Source organism: Notamacropus eugenii, chromosome 6, assembly GCF_028372415.1.
Source record: "Notamacropus eugenii isolate mMacEug1 chromosome 6, mMacEug1.pri_v2, whole genome shotgun sequence".
NCBI classification, from domain to species: Eukaryota; Metazoa; Chordata; class Mammalia; order Diprotodontia; family Macropodidae; genus Notamacropus; species Notamacropus eugenii.
Genome location: NC_092877.1, coordinates 17,031,376 through 17,051,857, shown reverse-complemented (window position 1 = coordinate 17,051,857; position 20,482 = coordinate 17,031,376). Strand labels below are relative to the sequence as shown.

At 42.7% G+C, this 20,482-nt stretch overlaps 1 protein-coding gene and 1 long non-coding RNA gene across 8 annotated transcripts in view; one reads left to right on the top strand and one right to left on the bottom strand.

The window, feature by feature from the left end:
• LOC140510478 (uncharacterized) overlaps positions 1-9,478 on the bottom strand; it is a 51,829-nt gene extending 42,351 nt beyond the window's left edge. Inside the window, exon 1 of one of the 5 annotated variants that reach the window (XR_011969245.1) lies at positions 8,983-9,478. This is a non-coding gene — a long non-coding RNA (uncharacterized lncRNA). The remainder of the gene's footprint in view (positions 1-8,982) is intronic. The other 4 variants (XR_011969248.1, XR_011969249.1, XR_011969246.1 and 1 more) reach the window with 4 other exon arrangements.
• Positions 9,479-13,563: 4,085 nt separating this feature from the next.
• CAT (catalase) overlaps positions 13,564-20,482 on the top strand; it is a 28,168-nt gene continuing 21,249 nt past the window's right edge. For 2 of the 3 annotated variants that reach the window (XM_072619177.1, XM_072619178.1), the window contains exon 1: positions 14,617-14,848. In XM_072619177.1, coding sequence (XP_072475278.1) covers positions 14,783-14,848 — 66 coding nt within the window. In that variant the 5' untranslated portion in view covers positions 14,617-14,782. Of the gene's footprint in view, positions 13,656-14,616; positions 14,849-20,482 lie in introns of those variants that run through there. The other variant, XM_072619179.1, reaches the window with a different exon arrangement.

The window sequence follows — 20,482 nt, the reverse complement described above, 5'->3', positions numbered from 1 at the left end:
ATCACTGAGGTTATTTAATCCATGTCCTTCATTCTCCAGATTAGGAAACTGAGGTCCAAAGATGTTAATCAGGTCGCGCAGGTAATAAATAATGGATGTGATTCATGTCCTGTTGTCCAATGTGGCAGGCTTTCTACTGGCCCATTCTGCCTCCTCACCTCTGTCCGAAATGTCTAAAGTCAGTAAATTATCCCACTGGTTAGTATATGAATCACAGACATTAGCCGATGGACCAGAACTTGAGGTACTAAGGATGTAGTCTATAGTAGCTGAAGAGGGAAAATTGCTAAGACCAAGGTTATCATATACTGAATATCACAGATTATTGTGAGGATAAAGCGAGATAATATTTTAAAGAAACTTTACAAAATTCAGTATACTTGTTATTATGATTATCTGCCTTGGCTAGGAGAGGAAAAGCTGGGCACCTACTAGGCCTGGCAGACATTCAGAAACTGACCTGCTGTGGAACCTCTACAGGACTCCTTGTCCAGGGGGAAAGTGAAACTCCTTGGATTAACTGTTGGCTGAATTCTTACAGAGTCCCTGAGAGTAAGTGTTTTGCTTATTTGAGTTCCTCCAGATTTCAGGTTGGGATGTGGAAGGAGCTGAAGGCTTGCCCAAGTTTATCTGGCTGGTCAAGGCAGTTTGCCTTTCCTATGGCTTGAGGTTCTCTTTGGCCCATTTGACTTAGTAATGGCCTCCAAAGGATCCAGGGTCAATTCTTCCTTCAAGTTGTTATAATTTTTCTCCCCTTGAGCACAGTGCCCTGACTCAGGTCCCCCTCGGTTACTCTCCTAATTCCCTCTCAGGAACCCTTGTTTCTCTTTCAATAACCATCACCAACCCTCCCCCTCAAAAAAACCACAACAAACAAAGAAACTCCATAACAGTGGTATGATCCATAAAGCCTAGTAAAAAATAATGTGGAAGTAGAATTTTCAAAGTGCCAAGATTGCACATAAAAGAGCCAAGTCTGAGACTTATGTAAGTGTGAAAAGAGGAAGATAATAGGATAAGAAGAAAAAAGAACCCACTTCCTTTTTCCTTTTCTCTTATCTCATGGCTTATATAACACTTCTACATATTGGTCATTCTAAAGAGTCAACAATCACCAATTGACAATGGTTCTCAATTGGCTCATTCAATATAACTATAAGATTTAAATAATTTTCTTTACTACTCTTTACTTTCTTACTCTGATAACTCTGATATTTTATGTATTAATACTTTGTCTTTCTATATCCATTGATGAGGACATCCTTTGGGATTTGTGTTCAAATATTCCTGAGAATCCCTCACAGGAGCACCCTTCAACCTGCTGGTGGCTTCTTCTGGATCTCTTGACATTCTGCTTATTAAGGGATCATGCACACTGTCTGTGGATTGTCTCATACTTTCACCATGTCACTGAGCCGCCTTCATTTCTGGGTCTATATCTTTCTGATGACGTCCTTTATTCCACTTTCACATCTATAGTTCTTAGTCTGTAGTGTTTTGTGGCCCACTCATGTCCACTTTATGAGCCTGTGCACCACTGTTTGCATGACCTAAACTTTAATTTTTTGCCAACCATGGCATTCTATCACTTTCAGACATTCAGCATCACTGGTAGTATATGGGGTTTAAAAAGATAGATTTTTGTTTCAGGGAAGAGTTTTGTGTTAGTAAGTGTACCGCACAATTTTCTCTTGTTAAGCTGTCAAATTCAACTCATTGCTTATTTGTAGCATCTGTATAAGTTGTCTGTACTAACGGGCCAGCTCTATGGATTATCCATCCATCTTCATGCTATACTCTGGTCAATAAGTGTTACTCATCCACTTTGTTGTTTCTGCGTGGTTAGTTAGTTATGCTGAGCTCTCCTCATGGATCTTTTTAGTATGTTCTGCGAGGCTTCATACAATTATACCAACTTGATCCACAAATAGAAACACCTATAAGATGAAATCCAACTCTCCCAGGTGGAGAGGTAAATGTCTTCAGCCAGCAGCACACTTCTCTCTGTTTTAGGTCTCACGTATGTTAATGATCAGAGGGCATCAAACAAGTTATCTTCTTAATATATCTTTCAGGAAATTATTCATGGTCTTGTCTGTTGAAAGTGAGTCTAAGATGTCATTCATTTTCCTCTATGGAATCAAATGCTTTAAGAATAATCAATAAGCAATAACTGCCGGGGGATCCTGTATTCTCTATATCTTTCTGTCAGTTGCCTGCTGTATAGTGTCTATTCCTATCTCCAAATGTTATTGGGCATACCCCTAGTTCACATGCAGCAGATCTCTTCTTCACATGGAGCTCACAGGGCTGCCAGTTCTAGCTGAGCAAGTGGGAGAGCTGGGAGCCCAGCTTTCGGCCATGTCTGACTCCTCTCTGAGAGTCATCTGCTTAGTAGCTTAGCCGGAAGAGCCAAGATCAGGTGACATCTTTTCAAAGAGGAAATTGTTTCCATCTGGTTTCTTTTTGGCTGCTTCTCTCAAGATGACAAGATGTGGCTTTATCAAGAGGTGTGATCTTCACCCCAGTATCAGGGCAACCCTGCCCAAATGGTGGCTAATGCCAAAAAGGACATAAACAAGCTAGTTGGTGCTGGGGACACCTGGCTACTCTCCGATTTTTTTTCCTTTTTCAGCATACCTACTTGTGAAATTGTCTTGGAGAGGCGGCAGCCTCATCTCCTGGAGTGGTTGTGGTTGTGGGTACTGCGACAGTGGCTGGTATCCTAGAAGGTTTCTACTTCTGAGAGGGAAGTCGCTGGAAGGAAGATTAAGCCAGATGGTTTGATGCAGAGGTGATGGTCGGCTGTGTTATGTCTGGCTTTCCAGCTTACTATAGTATTAGTAATAAGTTTTTACCTAATTTTGGTCTAACCCTTCTGTAACAAGTGCTATGATTCTCTTATGCTTATCACTGCATTATTCTGGTAGGAATAAATCACCTGTCTTATGCTTGCCTCATGTTTGTACACTGAGCTTCTCTTTTACATTTTTCTATTTAAGGAAACCCTAGACTATAAGCTAAAAGTAGAACTGTCCCTCAATAGCTAAGGTGAGAGCGATGAGCCAATGAATTTGAGAATGGGGAGTGTACTTCGCCTAATTAGGGCCTAGGGTTTTTTCTAAGCTGGACTCAGGCAAACCATAATGACTAAGTAAAAGCTAGGGACTGGAACAAGCTCACAGCCCCTGAATGTTTGTCTCTAGTCTCCATGGTAAATGACAAAATATTTTTTAAAATTTGGTAAAGTTGGGAAAGTATACATATGGTATGCTAATTACTGATTATACTACCATCTTGGGGAGTAACAATGTCTGAGAATTTGAGAGTTAATCCCTCAACAACCTCAAAATTGTGTCAGCTCAAGCATGGTGGGGCTGGGGTGTACGCTTAACCTAGTCCATTTATTAGATGCAAGTGTAGAACGTACTTGAGCTCAGCACAGGGATTCCATAGATAGAGTCCTAGAATGTCTGTTCTCTAACATCACAGTTCTTGATGAAGAATTCTGCTTCCTCAGGCAGCACATCAAAGACTAATAATGATAGAGGACAAATGTGGGGGAAAGTGTTGTATGTATGTACATATATAATAATGCATGTGTGTATGTATGTATATACATGTATACACACATACATACTCATACATAGATATCTGTAAAGTTTATATACAAACATATAGATATACACATACATATATGAATGTAAACTTTACAGATCTTTTGCATCTTCTCTTTTTTGTCCGTGTTTCATCATACCTTTGGGATAACTGGCTTATTCAGGTCTCTTGCCAAACTTTTTATAAAATTGTTCTTCATTCTACTAATTCTTGTGGTTTCATGAGATGACACTGTTCATAATCTTCTACCATCCTACTCCACAAGATTTTACAAATGTGTTTATATTCTAAACCAGTGTTGCCCTTTGCCTAATTCTCTTGGCAAGGAGATCAAGGATTTCTGCCTAAAACAGTTTCAATAGTCGGCATGGGGCAATAGTCGGTCTAGAGGTTGAGCAAATATGGCAAAGGTCGAGGATGCCTTCTGTAAATTTGTGTTTAGTATGATAGAACTGCTCATGGCAATCTCATTGGCATCTTCAGTAAATACAGCATGTTCAATAAAAACTTGGAATTATCTTCATGTACCTTGTAGAGGTAAAAATACTGAGTCCTTTAGGAGGTAGGAATGGCTGGGGAAAAAGCTAAACTAGATAGATGAGAGATATTTCTTCCTGTAAAGAAGCAAACGTAAATAGATTATACATTAGAAATAGATTTAGCCAAAAGGCCAAAAAGAACGCTGCCTTACCTTCAAGAACTTTGCACTTCGATGTCTTTTCCCTTTGCTTTAATTGTGGAGCAGGCTAAACGTAAGAAAGGCTCCTCATTCTTCCACAATGGCCAACACCATCTATCAAAGAACACTAGGATGCCTCCTATTGCTAAAGGTACCCTTACTTCTGAGTTTAATATGTCACTTCAAAAATGATAATTTCATGGATATTGATAATCTCACTCATTGATGCAAATCACAAATACGCCATGCTCTGGTATGCACTTTCATTCAAGTGCGATAGACATTAATTAAGCATCTACTATAGGCATGATGCTGAGAATACAAAGGTAAAATAATGGCACGTCTCTGCCCTTAGGAGCTTCATTCCAAGAGACAAAGGGGAGAAAGAGAGGAATATCATTTATTCATGGAAAAGTGTGATGCCAGGTGGAGTGTGATACAGGCAAAAGAGAGATCCTGATAGGGTGTCCTAGGAAAATCGAGGAGAGAAAGAAGTTTTCTCTGACAGAAATCAGTGAGAGCTTTACAGAGGAAGTGGCATCTGAGCTGAACATTAAAGAAGGTTTGTAGGGTAGAGCTGAGATGTGAGTGCGTTCTAAGCATGTGAAAAATGTATTGAGGCAGAAGGCAGAATATTGATTTTGGGTGGGGGGTTCTAGCAGCCTAGTTTGACTGGAATATCAAGGTGCTTGGAGAAGAGCCATATGCTATGTGAAAGAAGGAAACATTAATAAGCACCTGTGCCAGGCACCGTGCTAAGTGCTTAATATATTACGTCTGCTGATCCTCACAACAACCCTAGGAAGTAGGTGCCATTATTATTCCTAAACTAAGGCAGACAGAGGTTAAGTGACTTGGCTGATATCACACCGCTATTAGGTGTCTTGGTTTGAACTCAAGTCTAAGTGGTGCCAAGGACAGAATGCTGGGCCTGGAGCCAAGACTCATCTTGCCGAGTTCAGATCTAGCCTTAAACATGATTAAGCTGTGTGATGCTGGGCAAGTCACTTCACCCTGTTTACCTCAGCTTCCTCATCTGTAAAATGAGTGGGAAAAGATAATGGCAAACCACTCCAGTATCGTGGCCAAGAAAACAAGACTAACACAACTGAAAATAAAAATCTTCTTGAGTGAAGCCCTAGCACTCTGTCTACTGTCCCACCTAGCTGCCTAGGTAGAGAATTATTTGCATTAACAGAAGTGAAAAGGCTAAAAAGATAGGTTAGATATGTACAAAAATATTTATAGCACCTCTTTTTGTGGTGGCCAAGAACTGGAAACCCAGGGGATGCCTCTCCATTGGGGAATGGCTGAACAAGTCCTGGTAAATGAATGTAATGAAATGCTGTTGTGCTGTAAGAAATGATGAGCAGGCAGATTTCAGAAAAACCTGCAAAGACTTGAATGAACCGATGCGGAGTGAAGTGAACAGAAGCAAGAGAACCAGCACACAGTAACAGCAACATTGCATCATGACCACCTTTGATAGACAACTCTTTTCAGCAATACAAGAATCTAAGACAATTCTAATAGACTCGTGATGGAAAATGCTGTCTACATCCAGAAAAAGACCTATGGAGTCTGAATGCAGATTGAAACATACTATTCTCATTCTCTCTCCCTCTCCCTGTCCCTCTCCCTCCCTCCCTCCCTCTCTCTTTCTCTCTCTCTCTCTCTCTCTCTCTCTCTCTCTCTCTCTCTCTGTCTCTCTGTCTCTCTGTCTCTGTCTCTCTGTCTGTCTGTCTCCCTCTCTCTCTCTCTCTCTCTCTCTCTCTCTCTCTCTCTTTCGTTTGTTTCTCATGGTTTTCTGCTTTGGTTCTAATTCTCATTTGTAACAAGACACACGTGGAAATGTTTTTATATGATTATACATGTATAGCCTACATCAGATTGCACACTGTCTTAGGGAGGGGGAGAAAATTTAGAACTTAAAATCTTATAGAAGTGAATGTTGAAAACTAAAAGGCAAATAAATAAAATAAAAAACAAAACAAACCAAAATAGAAAGGTTAGCTACTACAAAGAGATCAAGGAAATACAGAAAGAACCTATGTGCACAAAGATAATTAAAGCGGCTTTGGTTGTAGCAAAGAAGAGGATACCAAGTGGGTGCCCACTGATTGAAAAGTGGCTAGTAAGTTAAGGTATATGAAAGGTGATGGCACACTATTGTGCTATGAAAAATGATGGAGAGGATGGTTCCAGAGAAACCTGGGAAGACTTAGATGAACTGATGCAGAGTGAGCTGAGCTAGAAGAACAATTAACAATGACATTAGGACAAACAACTTGAAACTTTGAAAGACTTAATTAACTCTGTTCCACGTGATGGATGACCAATGATAATTCCAGAGAACTCATGAGGAAACATGCTACCTACCTACCTCCTGACAGAGAAATGACTCAGGGTTTAGATTAGGATATGGAGTTGTTGAACGTGCCCAATGCAAGAATTTATTTTGTTTGACTAATAAGAATAATGCTGATAGCTAGAGTTTATAAAGTTTTCAGGTTTTAAAAAAGAAAGCTGTGCATATCTTATCTCATTTGAGCCTTGCAACAACTCTACGATATAGGTGCTGTTTGACAGATGAGGAAACTGAGGTAGACAGAGGTTAAGTGACTTGCTCAGGGTCATACAGCTGGTAGGCATCAGAGAGGGGATTTGAACTCTAGTCTTCCAGACTCTAAGTCCAGCATTCCAAGGACTATGCATGCTTGTTACAAAGATTTTGTTTTTCTTTTTATTCCAAGGTGGGAAGTGGGGTGGGAGGGAGAGAAATTAGATTTTTTAAAGAAAGGGATACTAACCCAACCAGGAATCTATGTCCTGAGCTCAAGTAACATTCATCACTCACATGTAATGCTGTCTGTTCTGGCAGAAAATTTGACATATTGTTATAGATACCAGATAAAATAGGAGATGTGCAAAGAGTAGTATTAGGAGATTTTTTTTTTTTAATGGCCAGGTTCTGGAGCCAAAAAAAAAAAAAAAAAAGGAAGTAGTTGCTCTTCTATCAATGAGGTTTTGAACCTAGTCTGGTCCTTGGAGAATGGATAACAAGAATTCATCACTAGGTCCCCAAACTTCCTCGCTTTGAGACACTAGAACTTGTGTCCAGCCTTTGAAAAGCTGGGTCTTCTCCAGTATATGATGAAGCATCAGTTTAGTTCATCAATGAATGGATAGAGAAGAAAACATGAAAAAACATGCCAAAGAGTGATAAAGATATGATCTATGAGTCACTGTGATGATTGAGAGATAAAACCTATTCTTCCCCTCTTTCGACGAGTGGCACCTTAATTTCTCCCTGCCCCCATATCCCAGGTCAGGGTTCCCTCAACTGAAATCATATAATGAACATTGGTTGTTGGTCATCCATCAAAAGTCAACAGGTGTGAAACCTTCCTATTCAGTGCACCATTTCATTTCTAATTTGTGTACAAATATTCTAAGCTTGCTTTACTCCACACCTACCCAATCTCCCAGAAACATTGTGAAAGTAATTATATTAAGATATGCATGCCATTTTCTAAAGCCCAAAGGGAGGGTGGATGGGGAGTGTGAGCAAATAAACAAATTCACATAGTTTCTGTGGCTTCCCATTTTGCTTTGGGTGCCTGTCACCTTCCAGAAGAAATAAAAATGTTTTACATGATTCTTTTCCGTCAGAACTGATGAGCAAAAAACTCCTTTACAAAGAGTTGCAGGTAGGCATCCTACCTGTACTCCTGGATGTCTCTAACAAACTATATTTCACAGTACGAAGTTCTGTTTTTGGTCAAAAGACAATATCATTGCTTCTTGTTCTAGTCCATTATATTTTATTGTACTCTGTTCATTTACAGTATTCTCTTACTGATAATTTAACAATTAAGAACTGTTGCTGAGTTCATAAGGCCTGGGGTCATCTTCTTCTCTTTCTTCACTAAGGGGAAAAACAATCCTTAGGGGAAAATGTATATCTCCAAATAATTTCAAGAGGAGAAAGAAGCAGATGAAGGAATTGGGCATGCAACTTAAAAAAAAAACCTAGAAAATCAAAAATTAAAACATTTCATTAAACTCCATTGAGGTGGCTCTCTCATCGGACCCATGCCTATGGTGGTCAGATTGGGCTCATTCCTGTGGCATTTGGGTTACCTAGAAAGGTTAGATTCCTTTTTTCCCCACACTGTTCATTAAGCTTCAGTTTTTAAACTTCAACCTCAGGGTCTTTGGAGGAAAAGGCCCAAGGCTCACCTTCTACCTTAGGTCCAAGGTTTCCCCAAAGTACTCAACGTCCAGTATGAATCAATCATGAGACAGGTATTTATTCCCTATAAACAAAAGAAATAACCAGCACCAAATACTCACAAGTGTGCCTTGATAGGAAGACAAAACAAGGATTCAGTGACTAAACTTCTAACAGCAGTATAGGAGGGAAGTCCTTCAGGAAGCTGACACTTCAAACATCACCAGAACATAAAGCAGTTTGTGAGGCTGCTGAAAAGCATTTTAGGTTTCATTTTGACTGCACTGCTGTCCGCCTCATTCTGAGGAGTCAGTTCTAACCAAGGGACTGAGGACTGTGGAAACTTTCAAACTCATAAGGTGGCCTCCAAGCCCAGACTCCCCTGAATGGAACAAGACTGACTGACCCAGTGTCAGAGAAGAGGCAGCCCCCAAACCAGGATCGGGCTTACCTAACCAAGGCCTGGACTTTAGCTGCCATGCAGGACCATCCAGCAGTTCTGCTGAGGCTGGAGGAGGGGCAGCCACTGGAAGCTGTCTGAACGGACTCTGCCCCCATGCTGCTACAGTGAGGTTAAACCGGGAGGGCTTGCTTCTTCAGACCAGAGCCAGGGCCTTCCAGCACAGAGCCACCACCAAGTGGCTGCAAGCAGCCAGGGAGTTGGCCATCTCTAAAGCACCCAAGCACCGTTTGGAGATTTCTGGGAGAAAAGAGCTTTCATGAACTTGTTCTCTCTTATAGGGCAATGTGGGCAGGGCAGGCACATGGTCTTCAGGCTGTAAAACGGCTTCCGTGGCTGTCCTTGGACTGCTGAGAATTGGTCTATATACAGTTGTGGAGAATTTAGATTACTATTCTGCTTTCAGATAAGTAATATTAGGAATTTTTGAAACTGGGCTTGTAATTTCAGTAGTGGAAGGAGCCTGCAGGAGGAATTCCTTTCCCAAAGGGTATAAGCATCTGCTTTACAATGTATGGTCCTGGAGAGCTGCTTGGACCACTAAGAGTTAAGTGACTTGCCCAGGGTCATTCAGTCAGTGTGTGACAGCTCTCTCTCCATTAGAATACAGAAAGACAAGTCACTTCCTATCCTAACCATTGGCATTCATTTGGTCAACTGACCCTAAATGCGCTATTGATTCCATCAGTAATAAAAGTCAGTATCAGTTGAGTAAATTACTAAAGACATGAGGTACTCTGTGCTCTCTACATAAACTTGGTTCTCTCACTCTTTTTAACCTCTCGCTATCACGGATGGTTTAGAGCGCTGAAAGTGATTTCTGAGCTTCCGACCAAAGAAAGGAACAGCTCTGGTTTCAGGTGTCACCACATCCTGTGCCTCCAAATACTTTAGGGTGCTGGTACCAAAATGCTACTGAATCTACATTATCTCCATGCCTAGAAGTATATTATTGATTGTGTGGGGCTACAGTATGAAGTTTAATTATAACGCTGAAATAAAAATAATTTCATGCCTGCACTTTAAAAATAGAACACAGCTGCCAAAAACTTGGGATCATGTCTCTTTCAAGCCAAGATATAATCAAAAGGTTTATTAATAAAGACTGTATGTAGCAAAACAGACCAATACCACACAGTCCTAAAATGTCCTTTTCTCTCTTCTGAAACTAAGTAGTGTCTATTGAAATATCTGTAATATTACAATGACTTTGGACTCTGCATCGTAACTATTGTTATAGATCAGATCTTAAGTGTTAAATAGCTATTTTAAGCTCATCAAATAATAGGACTACGAACTTGGAGTTAGATGGAAATTTGGAGGTCATCTAATTCAATCTTTTCATTTAAAAAAGGAAACTGAGGCCCAGAAGTGTTAAGTTACTTGCTTGAGGTCACACAAGCAGTAACTGGCTAAACCAGGATAAAATTCTAGATCTTTTGTTCTGTTGCGTCTAACTCCTTCCCTCTGGAAAGAGAGAGGCAAGAATGTGGAGGAATTGGATAATTAATAGGAATTACTTCTTCCCCAGTGCAGAAAGAAAGAAGAAAAAATGTCTTGGATGTCCCACTCACCATTGCTCCCAATTCTCAGCAGTCCAAGGACAGCCATGGAAGCCATGACTTGCAGCCTGAAGACCATGTGCTTTGCTCAAGCCTGGCCTGCCCATGTTTTCCCAAGAGGGAGAAAAAGTTCATGAAAGCTCTCCTTATGGCTCTTTTCTCCCAGAAATCTCAAACGGTGCTTGGGTACTTCAGAGATGGCAAACTCTCTGGCTGCTTGCAGTCATTTGGTGGTGGCTCTGTGCTGGAAGGCCCTGGCTCTGGTCTGAAGAAGCAAGCCCTCCCCCTCTAACCCTATCATATAGCAGCATGGGTGCAGAGTCGGTTTAAACTGACAACTCCCAGTGCCTCTTTCCTTACATTCTCCCATGAGAGGTGGGGGAGGAGAGGCTGCCCCCCCTCCCACCTCAGCAGAAAAGCTACATGGTCCTGGATGGCAGCTCTTGACATCTGATACATCATAGGCAATTTTGCATAACTCAAGACTGAATAATTTGTATATGCATATATAAAACATATGAATTATTGATTTTATACCCAAATAGTATAAATGTATACACTATTTATATATGTATACATGTGTATTGTGTATATATGCATATATTCAGAGGATGAGGAGAGAAAAGGAAAGAGAGAATTGATTTTTGAATGTAGTACTGTTTTTATACATTTAAATACTTATCAAATACATTTATTTAAATATGTACATATATACACATATACACACATTATATACAATATATTATATTTAATAATATTATACATTGTTTTATTACATACATATTTTGCATATTGATATATTGATAAATGTAATATATATTATATATAATATAATATAAAAACCAATGGCAAAATTAATGACTATCTTCCACAGATATGTTAAGATCATAACTTGTTTCAATGATTCTCTGGCTATTAGTATAAAAAAAGGGAGACGGCAGAAGTGGGTTTTTCCCAAGCGTTCACCACTAAGACGGAAGATGTACAAATGGTGAAAAATACAAATGGAAAAGGTATTTCCTGACGGTGAAGTTCTCCTGGTGCTCCTGTTTGCAAATCAGTGCTGACTGCATCAAACTTCAGAATTGTATGGAGGTTTGTAAAAAAGACTTCTAACTACTCAAAAGAGTTTAGCCAACAGTGCACGCAAGAAAAACCAAGAGGGTGATGAATGTTTATTTCCCAGATGGGCAATCCATGATACAATGTACATCCATGTAAAGTTAATACATATGCTTTGGACAGGCACTGACAGTGGAAAATAAGCTTGTCCTTGAAATAGAGGAAAAGGGTGGACTTGATGACATTTGGGAAATTGCCCAGTGCCTTTGATGATCCCTAGTTGTTTCCTAAAACAAAAACTAAATTTTTAAAAAAATACTAGTATTCTTATGGCTAGAAATGCCCAGAACACTATGATCTCAGAAGCATCACAAATTTTGCGTAACCTGAGATGGATGTAGGTAGGCTACAGTATAATCAATGTGCACTTGTTTACAAGAGACTTGTGTTTTTTTTACAGAAAGGATATTATCCAGGCAAAGTCTGATCAGAAAAGATCGTAATGTAATTACATACTTAGAAGGTGGGATAATGGATGTAAAGCTTTTGTTACCCTGTTACCTACAGAATGTTAAAGAACCAAAGAGGGAAGACCTTTAGCGTGTTAGGTAGACTCTCTATGTTGTACTATGGGGCAGGTAGGAGGCTCAGTGGAAAGTGTATCCAGCCAGGACTAAGGAAGACTCATCTTTCTGAGCTCAAATCTGACCTCATTCACTTCCTAGCAGTGTGACTTATTGGATGGCATGTACAAAAATCCCTCAGTAGGAGAAGGCAGGCAGGAGTTCTGATATACACCACAGGCCTCAAACTCAAATACAAAAGGGGTACCCTTGGGCCACATATTGATTTAGAAAACCACAAATTAACATAATCTCTGTTATAATATCGGGCAGCTAGGTGGCTCCAAGGACACAGCACCAGGCCTGGAGTCAGGAAGACTCATCTTCCTGAGCTCAAATCCAGACTCAGACACTTACCAGCTGTGGGACCCTGCAAGTCACTTTTAGCTATTTGAAGCAGTTTCCTCATCTGTAAAATGAGCTGGAGAAGGAAATGATGGCGAACCAGCCCAGTATCTGCCAAGAAAACTCAAACGGGGTCATGGCTGTGACTGAAAACGACTAAACAGCCAAGGTGGTTGTGGCAGTTAGGTGGCTAAACATCCCTGCCTACCATTTCTTCCCATTATATCCCATGAAACTAGCAGTTTCTGTTCTGAAATTCTGTGTGTGTGTGTGTGTGTGTGTGTGTGTGTGCATGCATGACCCTTGTACTCTCTTTATTTTAATGTTGTCTTTACTTGCTGATTTAGAAGATTTTCCTGATGGAAATTTTTCTGAAATGCTGAAACTTTCTTTTGGTATTTAAGGGAAGAGGAGTGGTCCTAATTTATAGGACTTATCAAAAACATACTATCAAAAAGCATATTATCAAAAACAACTAGCAGATGGCCAGAAGCATATGTTTATCTCAAGCCAACTTCATTTAAGACTGCAGTCACATGCTTCCTGACCTTTGGTACAGTATGCAGAAAGCATATAAGGGGCCAATAAGGCTAATCAAGGAGAGAAAGGCTGATTGTTTGGTTTCTTGGCTAAACAATCAGGCTGATGAGACTTTTTTTTCCTACCAAATTGTCTGATTTTTTTTTAATCCCAGTTAACTGTGTCTTGGTGTCATGCAAATCCAGTTGCAGGGAAAGCAGTTCTCAGATGCTAAGTCTACGTTTAAAATATCATGATTTACAAAAATTCATCTTCAACACTTCTACGGGATCCAAGTTCTGACTAATGTAGGTATTCCCTCCAAAGATGCAGATCAGAGGTATCAAACTCATGGCCTGGTAGTACATGGGCCCCAACATCCCAAATAAACCAACCAGATTAAAATGTCATTGGGAATTTTTGTTTAATACAGTACATTTGTTGCTGTTCTTTCATTTCAGTCCTGTCTGACTCTGGGTTGGTGTGAAGATCAAATGAGAAAAATGTACCAGAAGGGTCCAGCCAACCTTTATCGGCTACACAGTCTGTAGAGGTAAGCTCTCAGGCCATGAAAGGGGGCAGGGGAGGTAGAAGGTGGACAGGAGGTGACTTCTTCAGGTGCTCCATGCCTGACCTGTTTCAGGGAGCTTGAGAGAACCCTCTCTCTAGGAGACAGAGGGGCAAACAGCCCACCTAGGTTAGGGATGTGGGGAAGGAGCCGCAGGCAAATGGGCTTTTGGAGGTGACTGGGGCTGCCTGAAGGCGCTGGATCTAACAGGTCATCCTGCCACGTCCAGAACGACCACTGGCCTCACCTTCTTCCTTCCCCGTCCTCTCCTGCCAGTCCCGCTCACGCTGACCCTCCCCAGCGCTCTCTCTGCAGGACAGCCCTGACTCCAGAGACGGAAGGCCCGGGTTCGGATGCTCCCCTCGCAAGCTGCTTTTTGCACATTTTTCTGGAGTGTCACTGGACTGGAGCCATTCCTATTCACCTGGACATTTTCAGTTTTAGAGACATATATATAATATATACTTCACACTGGTGTGACGTCGGGCCCGCCCATTCGCTTCCATGAGCCTCAGTTTCCCCATCTGTAAAAGGGGGACAGCCTAGATGGCCTCCAGGGCCTGGGTCCCAAAATCTGGCTCCTCTTTGGGGTGCTCCGCTGCCCCGTTTAGGGCAGGGTCCGGCAAGCAGCGGAGGCAGCACAGGGGCAGTCAGGAAGACCCCAGACACGCACTAGCTGCGTGACCCTGGCCATGTCACTTAACCCACTGGAGAAGGAAATCACCCCAGGATCGCCGCCACGAAAACCCCGCACGGGTCGCCAAGAGTCGGACAGGGCTGCAAAGCCGAACGAGCGGCATCCAGCAGGCGCTTAATACATGCTTGTTGACTTGATGCGTTTGCTCCGCCTCCGCCCCTCCCCAGGGGGCCCTAACAGAGGCCTCCCGGCCTCCCCCTCACTCGCCCACTTCGGACCAATCCAGAGCGAGAGCCCGCCGCCCAATTGGAGGGCCGCACGCCGAGGGGCGGGCGCTGATTGGCGCAGCGTGACGACGCCTCCTTCGGCTCCTGGCGGGTACGGGTGGCTGCCAGGCTGCGAGGCAGAGCGCAGAGCGCCGCCGCCCAGCTCGCAGGGTTCTTGCCGCGTTGCCCGCTTCCCCAGACCCCTCACCATGGCGGATAGCCGAGACAAAGCCACCGACCAGATGAAGCACTGGAAGGAGCAGCGGAGCTCGCAGGTGCCTACACCCCGCGGGCCCAGGCTGATCCTCCCACGGGGTCCGAGGATGCCGGGAGTGAAGGGGGCCGGCAGCTAACGGCCCCGGGCTCCGGCATCCCTGAGGAACGATCCAATGATCCCTGGGGGCGGGGGGAACCAGCCCGCGGAGCTGTCCGAGGAAGAGTCCAGTTGCAGCGGGGGCGGGGGGACATCCATGATCTCGGCCTTCCTGAGCAGTACTCCAGTGACCATAGGGCGGGGTGGGGCCTTCAATCCAGTAGCCTTGTAAAGGAAGGTTGGGGTGGTCTTAGACCAGCTGGGTGGAATGCCCCCCACTCCAAAGAAAGGTTCTGTTGTCCGCCAGCGGAGGGGTGTGGGTGGGAGAAGTCAATTTCAGGATCTACAGGTTCCAGAGGAAAGTTCCAATGCCCGCTAACGTGGGGGGGGGGTTGGGGATGTCAATTTCAGGATCTGCAACGTTCCAGAGGAAAGTTCCAATGCCCGCTAACATGGTGGGGGGGGAGTGTTGGGGATGTCAGTTTCAGAATTCGCACTGTTCTAAACGAAGTTTCCAATGTCCACTAACGGAGGGGGTGGAATGTCCACTGGGAGGGTGAAGAGGTGTCCGATAGGAAAGGGTGGATCCTAAGAATCTTGGCAAAAACACCTCTATGTTCCTAACTAACAAGAGGGCTGGACTGGCCAAGCCCCGAGTGTATAGTAGTGGGGTTGCCAACTGGTACAGAGGTCGCAGCCTTGGGGATAGAAGGAGACGGTGGAGGGGGAAGCCCGGGGAAACGAATCTGGCAGGAAGTAGAGCCACGTGAAGCCCCCCACTAGTGGAAGGTGCAGAGAGGCAGATTTCCACTCCTTTTGGAAATTTTGAAATTCTGTGCCGACTCTTTAAACTACTTTAGGCTGCCATTTTCCATTTAGCGTGGGACTAAGACCTTTCCAACGATGATGTCCAGATGCCCATCCGTGGGCAGCATTAAGAGAGTAGATCACAGATGTCGAGCTAGAGGAAACCCAGGGGAGTAGGGGGGTGGCAGGAATCCATCTAAGCAACTGAGACCCCGTGGGGATTAAGTGACTTGTTCAAAGTCAGACTGTAATTGTTAGGCAGGTTTTGAACCCGGGCCCTGTGGATCTAGAGTCTATGCTCTTTATCCTGTAGAGCCTGTAGGTGATTCTTGGTCAGGAAGGAATGAAATTTGATGGCCTCCGAGTTCCTTCAGACCTTGAGATTCTGTTTGTACTCCGAGAAGTGTACTCAGGGCCCTTTGCCATTAGGACTGTTTCAACATCTGCCTAGTTTACTCTTCCCAGCTCCATCACCCTCTTTTCTCCCTCCCTCCCCACTCCCCCCATTTATGAAAAGGCTTAACCTGGCGCATAGTAGGACTAACTGATTGATGAAAAGGCTGACATTCTCTGCTTGGCCTAAGTAAACCGTACTCAGCAGCTTCTACCTTAGGGCAGTTAGACCTAGTGATTGGCACTGGAGAGGAAGGACCTGGAATTTAGTGGAAGGAGAACTAAGAGTGGAAGATGCTGAGGTGGAATCCTAGGTGGGCTTCATTCATCCAGGCTAACTTGGAAAGAGACGTCCCCAAAAGGAGAGGATGGAACTGGATCATGGCTAAGAGCTCCTTAAGTTCCAAATCCTGCCATCCTGAGGGAGGATTTCCAGATTCCCAACCAGCCTCTATTGGAGGGAGCACTGGGCTGCTCAAATCTAACAGAGTCTAGCTATCTTTGGGCTTTATTTTTTAATTTGGATCAGTACATTTAATTGATATCACAGTCATTTCTGACTTCCCCTCCTCCCTCTCCTTCACCAACTCCTCTTCCAACTCACTTTTATTACAAGGAAAGTCATTTGGGCAGAAAGCACCTGGCTTATCGTCTGGAAAGGAGAACAGCAAAAGTGCCTTTCCCTGGAGCTCTGGGCCCACATTGGTCATTGTGGCTGCTTAGAGCTTGGCCTCCTTTTTTGCTTCATTGTGTTTGTTTGCATGATTGTAGCTGCTGTGTGTATTCAGATTCTGCTTATCTCCCTCAGTCTCAGCTCATGCATGTCTTCCCATGATTCTCCAAACCTTCACGTTTGTTGTTTTGTACCGTCAAAAAGTATTCCGTTGCAGTCTCGTGCCAGATAATTTGTTCAGCCACTCCCCGTCGATGGACATCAACTTTGTTTCCTGGTGTTTGCTACTGTGAAAAACGTTGCTGTGAATATTTTATTATCGATAGGGCCTTTCTTTTTGTTTGACCTCACTGAGGCATGTGCCTAATCATGAGATTGATGGATCAAAGATTATGTACAACTTAGTGACTTTTTTCAATAATTCTCAAACTTTTCCAGAATGGTTAGATCCAGTACAACCTTCATCTGCAGGATAGACATGTATGTGCCTGTCTCCCCAAGCTCCAACAATATTGATTACCTCCCTCTTTTATCATCTTTGTCAGTTTGCTAAGTAGAAGCAAATGGAAAACTTAAGTTGTCTAAATTGGTATTTTTTGTGATTAGTGAGTTGGAACTTTTTTCCCATGGATGTTGTAGGATTTTAAGGGGTATATGTTAAAAAAAAAGGGGGGGAGTTAGCTAGATCAGCATTTTTCCAACTGTTGCAAAGAATTCTAAAATCCTTAAGTTTTGTTTTAGTTTTAATGAACCTTATGTTGCCAATAAGCATTAAAAGTAACAACGTGAGAGGATTTGACTACATGGGTCTGCTAAGATTTTGTTTAAACTGAAGAGTGCTACCACAGTGGACAAGTGTGAGAGCTCCTGGCCTGCGTGATCTCCTTTGCCAGTCATTCCTGTCTTGCTGTGGCCTTAGAGAACTCCAGCTTCCCCGTTTTACAGAAGGAGAAGCTGAGGCCCAGAGAGGCCAAGCAGTAACTTGCCCAAGGTTCCCAGGACCCAGTTCTCATGATTTCTCCACCAGCTCTTACTCCATCGCTCCGCACTTTGGGGCCCTTGTTTGCCTGGCGTCCAAATTAGCCAGATAGATAAGGTGTGCTCCTGACAGGTATGGAGCTACACCTGCCCTGGCAAGCCTATCTGAACTTGGAACCAAGGCGTGAGCCCAGCTGGAAAGCCGTTTATTGAGCGTCTAACTCATGAACAGATTCTGATGTCAGGGGAATTGGGCGCTCTGTCAAATACAGTGAAGCTGTTATTAAGCTAATAATCAAGAGACGTATGATCTGCATTTTCAGGCATTCTCTAGCTGTTTTCTCTGTGTTCTTCTTTGTATCCCCGACCACAGTCATGCCAAATGCAAATAAAATGAGTCCACCATATTTAGGATCCATGCAGACACATGTTAATTTAGAAAACCTCATGTTAGCTGTATGTCCTATTGCATTTTTATTTATTTTTCTAAATATTTCCTGGTTACATTTTTGTAAGTCAGACAGCAGATAGAACACTGGGCCTGGAGTCAGGAGGACCTGAGTTCAAATGTAGCCTCAGACACTTACTTGTGTATGACTCTGGGCAAGTCACTTAACTCTGATTGCTTCCAAGAAAACTAAGGGTTTTTTATATTTTCGGTTTCTCATATCACCATAATTATCCCATGTATCGCTCCTTCTACCTCTCTCAGAGAGTCATTGTACATAACATACTATTTTTTAGAGAAGTAAAAAAATAAAAAAAATCATTTGATCAGTTCATTGAAAAAGTCTGAAAACTTGTATGATGTGCAGTTCCTGTGGCCTTCCCGCTTCTGTGAAGGGGCTTCTCATATCTCTGCATTCAAGTCCTACTGAGTTTTACAATTTTGTCACATTGACTTTTGATTTGTTCTGAACATTTCCGTTGTTGTAATTACTGTTCTGCTGACTTGTCTGCACACCCATTGAGCGAGATCTTTCCACGCTTCTCTGTGCTCATCACACACATCATTCGTCCCGTTCCATGATGTTCCTGTACCACAGTTTATTCAGCTATTCCCCAACTGATTGAACATCGACTTTGTTTCCAGTTCTTAGCCATAAGGGCATATGGGGCTTTCTTTTTATTAATGGCTTCTTTGGAGTGTAGACCCAGTAGTGCAGTCTCTGGGTCGGAGGATTTGGACATTTTAGTAGCTTCATTTGCAGAATTCCAAATTGCTTATCAAAATGGCTGTACCATTTCCCAACTCCACCAACAATGTATTGGCGTGCCTCTCATTCAACAACCTCTTTGTCATTAACTAATGCCATTTTTTTTTTTTTTGCTCATCTTTGCCAGTTTGCAGGGTTGAGATGAAACCTCAGGGTTGCTTTGATTTTCATTTCTCTTGTCATTAGTGCGTTGGAGCATTTTCTCCCAGTGGTTGTGAATACTTTATAATTCTTTAGAGAACTGTTTGTTTCCATCCTTTGACTACTTACCTATTCCCAATTCCATCTTTATTTGGTTTGGGGGCTTCGGGAATGCTGTTAGAGGCCTTAGCATGTGTGATTGACACCTCTGCCCTTTAGCAGCTACCAGAGGACCAAGTGCACCTAGACCTTACATAATGCTTGTTGAATGGTGGCTGCATTTCCAATTTCTTTAGATAAAAACAAAATGAGAACTTTGACTGTTTCTTGCTACTTAGCATTAACTATATTAAGTAATAGCGTCAGCTGACTGCTTATCTGGTGAGTTAGAAACTTCCCTCCTGCCTCATAAGTGAACGGTTTTGTTGAAATGTGATAAGATTTTTGTGCCTTAACTCCTATTTGCTCCTTTCAGTGAATCTTCATGCTGATCCAGTGACATTAAATATCATATTTAACAACTGGGAATGACATTAGAGTAGCACTTATAATTCAAAAGATTCTTTTTCTTACCTTTTACTAATAGATGAGATAGAAATATAAAGTAGCTTCCCATATATGGCAAAAGGAGCCAGTGTCAGATGGCCTGGTTCTCTGCCTTGTGGAACCAAATCCTAGGTCAGGGGTGGGGAACCTGTGGCCTCCCGGCCACATGTGGCTCTCTAGGTCCTCAAGTGTGGTCCTTTGAGGGAATTCCGTCCATGGTCTTGAAGCTGCAGGTTCCCCATCCCTGTGTTATTAACACAAGCTTTATCCACATTAGAAAGTGGTGGTTAACTTAAAAAAAAATGACAATGAAAAATTTGCTGTTGCCTGTGTTTCCCCTCTTTTTGAGTGACATGGCAGCTGGTGTTTTTGCCCCATAGAATAAAGATAATGCTTAATTTATGATAATACACTTCTGTCCACCTGATTGATTTTGGAGGCTTTTTCTTCTTTCTTCCTTTATTGAAAGCATAGACCAGTTTTCAAGGCTGCCATGTGTACTGTATCACGCAGGAATTGAATATACTCTTAGTATAACATTTGGGGTGATAAAATCTCTGATTTTGTTGGTAGAGGGAAATCCTATTGAATAAATACCCTCAACCCATGTAGGTTGGCATCAGCACTGTCACTTAAAGTCCTGAGTAATTGTTGCTGAGTTTTTCTCTCTCCTCTGTCTCTCTCCGTTTTTCTCCCTCCCTCCCCCCCCACCCCCCAGTTCAGCCACAGCTCACAGTCTGGTCCCAATGCTGATGGGTCTGCCCACTTTCTAACCTGGGCAGTCTCACCCCTTCCTTAGTCTCATGGCCACGTCCTCCTGAGAGCTCACCATATTGCATAG